Source organism: Stegastes partitus, unplaced genomic scaffold, assembly GCF_000690725.1.
Source record: "Stegastes partitus isolate 25-593 unplaced genomic scaffold, Stegastes_partitus-1.0.2 Scaffold753, whole genome shotgun sequence".
In the NCBI taxonomy this organism is placed as follows: Eukaryota; Metazoa; Chordata; class Actinopteri; family Pomacentridae; genus Stegastes; species Stegastes partitus.
Window position 1 is genome coordinate 72,108 of NW_007578484.1, and position 6,512 is coordinate 78,619.

The window sequence follows — 6,512 nt, forward strand, 5'->3', positions numbered from 1 at the left end:
CAGCTCAGCATAAAACAGAGTAACAGATTTCACACAAAGGCACATTGATTTCATGAAGACGTGAGTTAAAGACCAGAACAGCAAATTTGTTGGTCAGCAAACCACAACAACAAAGTGAAAGAGGCTGAACTAGAGCTCAGAGCTGAAGGACAAAGTGGTCGTCATGCAGCAAAGAAAGAGTCTGTGTTCACATCAGTCTGTGTTTTCTTCTTATTTCTCGCATTCAATTAACAGAAACGTCCATAACGACTGATTAAATGAAGATTAACTCTGAGCCTCGGTCGGTTTGAAAAGCATTTTGTCTTTTTCTAAAATCACCAAAATAACACCATCTGTCAGGCGTAAAGTGTAAAATTAAACTTTTCCGTCAGTCTTTGAAGTAAATGTGTGTAACGTGTGGTTCTGCTGCGAAAATTCATCAAAACTAAGCAGTAAATGACAACATTTCATTAAAATCAACACCTTCCACATGTCACTATTAAATATTCGCCAAAAATGAACCGTTTGCACGAGACTGATTCTGTAAAAAATAAAAAAATGTTGCAGCTTTTAGTGCAGCTGATAAACTACGACTGACTTCAGAGAGTTCTCACGTGAACTGCATCGATGCAGAAAGACACAGCGAACAGAGGAGACGCATCCAGCTCAGTGAAACACGTTTCTACAGCTGATGAGGAGGACGTTTGGGGCGGCTGTCACTGTGTTGACAGTATTTACAGCAGTAGCAGTAACGCCTGCAGGCACTTGTGTGATTGTGGAACATGTTGATTTTAGGTTTTTTCCATTTTTGTACAAAAAATAGTCACGAAATTCTACTTTTTCTTTTGCTTTTCATGATAGCTGATGACTTTATGATGGTTTCATGCTGCACAGAGACGTTTTCTGGGCCATTTTGTCTCACTCTTGCTTTAATAGTTTAACATCTGCAGGACTGAGAAGATGCTGTTTGTTGATTTCAGGTTTTTAAAGCTTTTGTTAATAAATAATCAAAGAAATTCCACTTTGGTTTATTCTTTTTAAATGATTTCTGTCGTTATAACTGTGTGATTTCTGTCTCCTTCTTCACGTCGTTCTGTTTCCACTGAGCTGCAGGACGTTCGAACACTCACCTCCCAGAGCTCCGGATCGATCCAGGCTTCTTCTCTTCAGCGCCCGGGCCGTCACTATGAGGGGAACCAAGATGGAGAACAGCCATCGCCACGGCGACACCGGCTGCAGCGTTCCTGTAAAACACACCAACACGACGTTTTTGCCACCGAGCGCGTTCGTTCAGGAAACACTCGGAGCTGCACTTGTTTACACGTCGGACCGAAACGATTCACTGACGTCACGGGTTTCCATGAGAAGAAGAGTGATGGTCGTGGTTTTGAGGTTTGTGGATAACATCCCAGAAACCTCTACGTGATGTAAACAGTCATGTGGAAGAAGATCCTGCTGCACGTCTCAATGTGACAGAAACACAAACGTCTTCACGAATCTAAACCCGATTCTCCGTCTAGTCTGCCGTCTCACCGCTGCCATGAAGCTCCGAATCCGAAACAGGACGTTCAATGAAAAATGACTTTGTCAGCATCGACAGCGTTATGACTGGTGGATTGTGGGTGATGTAGGCAGGTAGGAAGAAGAACTCATTGATCCCAGTTTGTCTGAAACACATGAGCTCTCGTCGGAGGTCCTGAACCTCCTCAGAGTCTCTGTCATGGTCCCGTTGCTGCTAAACTCCCACAATGCTCTCTGCTGCCACCATCAGCTGTAGTCTGAGTGACGCCTCCTCTGGTCTCTACAGGATTAAACAGTGAGAGGCTCCACCTGGTGGAACAACCAGGTACTACAGCTGGTCTACCGTACGTTTACTGACATGATGTACAGAAGACCGGTTGTCTTTTGGAGTTCGTGGAGCCTCCGTACATCCTAACCTCTAACACTACATTTAGTCCTACTGGAGCTTCACAACAAGGTTTACGAACACGTACGTAACATTAAGGAACAACGTTGACGCAGAACATGCAGTTATTCTGAAGCACTTCAGATGTCTGTGAAGATTCTCAGTCATCCAGGTCGTGTTATTCTCGTAGATTAATCGTAGCAACTGGACTTGCTTGACTTCGTTAAAAGACCCTAACGAACCTCATTGTGGCAGGAGGAGCACTAACGACTCACATAACGAGGGGGAGGAGCAACAAACCCCAAACTGAAACTGAAACTCAGGTGTTAATGGCTCCTTAAGCATGTTAGTATCTGGAACTCCCAACTAGTCAGTCAGAGCTGATGAAGCCTCTTGGATGAAACGTCTTCAAGGAACTCAAGCAGGTCCAGTTGTTACGATTAAACTACGAGAATAAGCATCGCAGATGCTTTAAAGGATTGATCTGAACAACTTCAGTGTGAACTATCTCAGAAGATGGTATCAGATTGCAAATATTAAATGACTTCGATGACATCGAGAAGAAGAAACCTGATCAGGACAAATCACTGATGGAAGCATTTTGAACTCCTGTAACTTCTCTGCAACTTTACTTCTTTTCCTGATCCAGTCGTGACTCGATAATCCGACCCTGAACAATCCGAAATCCTTGCTATCTGACAGGCTTTTAGAAAATTTAGAGAATAGCCTCAACATACCGACAGCCTTGGATTCCGACTCCGATGTGACGTTTTATGTCACAGATGAGGATAACGGCGTATTATCTGACTGAACAATCCCACAGATTTACTGACCTTTGATGTCGACTGACGGCCCGTTGCACCGGTCAGTTAGGCTGAAATCCAGCGATGTGTAGCGTTCTAACAACACACTGGTTATTATAACAACTATGAACAATAAATATCAACAACAAATGAGCCTTCNTTCACATCAGTCTGTGTTTTCTTCTTATTTCTCGCATTCAATTAACAGAAACGTCCATAACGACTGATTAAATGAAGATTAACTCTGAGCCTCGGTCGGTTTGAAAAGCATTTTGTCTTTTTCTAAAATCACCAAAATAACACCATCTGTCAGGCGTAAAGTGTAAAATTAAACTTTTCCGTCAGTCTTTGAAGTAAATGTGTGTAACGTGTGGTTCTGCTGCGAAAATTCATCAAAACTAAGCACGAAATGACAACATTTCATTAAAATCACCGCCTTCCACGTGTCACTATTAAATATTCGCCAAAAATGAACCGTTTGCACGAGACTGATTCTGTAAAAAATAAAAAATGTTGCAGCTTTTAGTGCAGCTGATAAACCACGACAGACTTCAGAGAGTTTTCAGGTGAACTGCATCGATGCAGAAAGACACAGCGAACAGAGGAGACGCATCCAGCTCAGTGAAACATGTTTACAGCTGATGAGGAGGACGTTTGTGGCGGCTGTCACTATTTCTACATTATTTACAGCAGTAGCAGTAACGCCTGCAGGCACTTGTGTGATTGTGGCACATGTTGATTTTAGGTTTTTTCCATTTTTGTACAAACAATAGTCACAAAATTCTACTTTTTCTTTTTCTTTTCCTGATAGCTGATGACTTTATGATGGTTTCATGCTGCACAGAGACGTTTTCTGGGCCATTTTGTCTCACTCTTGCTTTAATAGTTTAACATCTGCAGGACTGAGAAGATGCTGTTTGTTGATTTCAGGTTTTTAAAGCTTTTGTTAATAAATAATCAAAGAAATTCCACTTTGGTTTATTCTTTTTAAATGATTTCTGTCGTTATAACTGTGTGATTTCTGTCTCCTTCTTCACGTCGTTCTGTTTCCACTGAGCTGCAGGACGTTCGAACACTCACCTCCCAGAGCTCCGGATCGATCCAGGCTTCTTCTCTTCAGCGCCCGGGCCGTCACTATGAGGGGAACCAAGATGGAGAACAGCCATCGCCACGGCGACACCGGCTGCAGCGTTCCTGTAAAACACACCAACACGACGTTTTTGCCACCGAGCGCGTTCGTTCAGGAAACACTCGGAGCTGCACTTGTTTACACGTCGGACCGAAACGATTCACTGACGTCACGGGTTTCCATGAGAAGAAGAGTGATGGTCGTGGTTTTGAGGTTTGTGGATAACATCCCAGAAACCTCTACGTGATGTAAACAGTCATGTGGAAGAAGATCCTGCTGCACGTCTCAATGTGACAGAAACACAAACGTCTTCACGAATCTAAACCCGATTCTCCGTCTAGTCTGCCGTCTCACCGCTGCCATGAAGCTCCGAATCCGAAACAGGACGTTCAATGAAAAATGTCTTTGTCAGTATCGACAGCGTTATTACTGGTGGATTGTGGGTGATGTAGGCAGGTAGGAAGAAGAACTCATTGATCCCAGTTTGTCTGAAACACATGAGCTCTCGTCGGAGGTCCTGAACCTCCTCAGAGTCTCTGTCATGGTCCCGTTGCTGCTAAACTCCCACAATGCTCTCTGCTGCCACCATCAGCTGTAGTCTGAGTGACGCCTCCTCTGGTCTCTACAGGATTAAACAGTGAGAGGCTCCACCTGGTGGAACAACCAGGTACTACAGCTGGTCTACCGTACGTTTACTGAAATGACGTAGAGAAGACCGGTTTTCTTTTGGAGTTCGTGGAGCCTCAGTACATCCTAACCTCTAACACTACATTTAGTCCTACTGGAGCTTCACAACAAGGTTTACGAACACGAACGTAACATTAAGGAACAACGTTGACGCAGAACATGCAGTTATTCTGAAGCACTTCAGATGTCTGAAGATTCTCAGTCATCCAGGTCGTGTTGTTCTCGTAGATTAATCGTAGCAACTGGACTTGTTTGACTTCGTTAAAAGAGCCAAACGAACCTCATTGTGGCAGGAGGAGCACTAACGACTCACATAACGAGGGGGAGGAGCAACAAACCCCCAATTGAAACTGAAACTCAGGTGTTAATGACTCCTTAAGGATGTTAGTATGTGGAACTCCCAACTAGTCAGTCAGAGCTGATGAAGCCTCTTGGATGAAACGTCTTCAAGGAACTCAAGCAGGTCCAGTTGTTACGATTAATATACGAGAATAATCATCGCAGATGCTTTAAAGGATTGATCTGAACAACTTTATTGTGCTTGAAGTGTGAACTATCTCAGAAGATGGTATCAGATTGCGAATATTAAATGACTTCGATGACATTGAGAAGAAACCTGATCAGGACAAATCACCGATGGAAGCATTTTGAACTCCTGTAACTTCTCTGCAACTTTACTTCTTTTCCTGTTACAGTCGTGACTCGATAATCCGACCCTGAACAATCTGAAAACTTTGCTATCTGACAGGCTTTTAGAAAATTTAGAAAATAGCCTTAACATGCCGACAGCCTTGGATTCCGACTCCGATGTGACATTTTATGTCACAGATAAGGATAACGGCGTATTATCTGACTGAACCACCCCACAGATTTACTGCCATTTGATGTGAACCGATGGCCTGTGCACAGTTGCACCGGTCAGTTAGGCTGAAATCCAGCGATGTGTAGCGTTCTAACAATGTATTGGTTATTATAACAACTATTCAACAATAAATATTAACAACAAATGAGCCTTCAAGCATCAAGCCCTCCTTGTATCTGGACCTCCGTCTTGACAATCCGACATGAAAGAAGGTTTTACTTTTAGTGTCGGATTATTGAGTCACGACTGGACTTTCAAATGATGTTTGTTCTTTATATACACGTGTTCTGCCTGCAATTATCAAATCATCCAAACACACCCTTTACAATGACGTCAACAACAGGTGAGCTGCTGTGATGCATCAGACTTGACAACAGAAGGTTCTTCCTCAGAGGAACCCTGAAGACTTTCCATAAAACCTGGAACTGTTTTACTCCAAACTGACTGTCAATGAAGAACAACAAATTTTTAAAAACTGAGGTAGAAAAACTGGATTTTTTTATCGAAGAAAGAAAGACATTTATGAAAACAAACTCCCAGGAGACGACGTCTGTCATCTCCCTCTGACTCCTCGACTGATCAAATACAACAGTCACAGTTTTTTAACATTTCGTAGAAGTCGAGCGCAGACCGAAATGCCTCGTAACCACCGTGACCGTCTGAAACTTCAAACGTTAAAACTGATGAGCTTTGATCCGTCCTGTGCCGTCTGAGCAACAGACGGACAAAGAGACGAGACAAGCACATGATGTGATGATTTGACCTCCCTGTTATATTATCTTAAGAGGCTTTGTGCAGTCGGTCACAGAACCACAGAGGAGCAGCTCCGGCTAAAATCAGCAGAGGAAAACTTGAGCGCTTCGCACGCGAGAACCAAACAAACTGACCGTAGAAGGAGTTGATGGCGAGAGAAAGGACCCAGAAGAAGAGGGAGAGCGCCAAAGTGACGCACAGCACGATCAGATCGGTCATCATCTTGATGGATTCCTTCATCAGCGCGTCGCCTTCAGAGTCCATGCTGACGAACAGCCCGAGCTGCAGGGAAACAGGACAGATCAGTAGATCAGTGGTGCTGCAGCAGAGACACATCATGGACATCACTGCTGCTGCCATGTTCAGACCCTGCTGCCATGTTCAGACCCTGCT

At 43.7% G+C, this 6,512-nt stretch overlaps 1 protein-coding gene across 1 annotated transcript in view; it reads right to left on the bottom strand.

Moving 5' to 3' along the window:
- The window catches only part of tmem19 (transmembrane protein 19), a 19,790-nt gene that overhangs the window by 11,018 nt on the left and 2,260 nt on the right, over positions 1-6,512 (bottom strand). The window contains exons 2-3 of the mRNA XM_008291644.1: positions 6,254-6,401; positions 3,769-3,882 (exon numbers count right to left, since the gene is read on the bottom strand). Of these exons, the coding sequence (XP_008289866.1) occupies positions 3,769-3,882; positions 6,254-6,383 (244 nt within the window). The 5' untranslated portion in view covers positions 6,384-6,401. The remainder of the gene's footprint in view (positions 1-3,768; positions 3,883-6,253; positions 6,402-6,512) is intronic.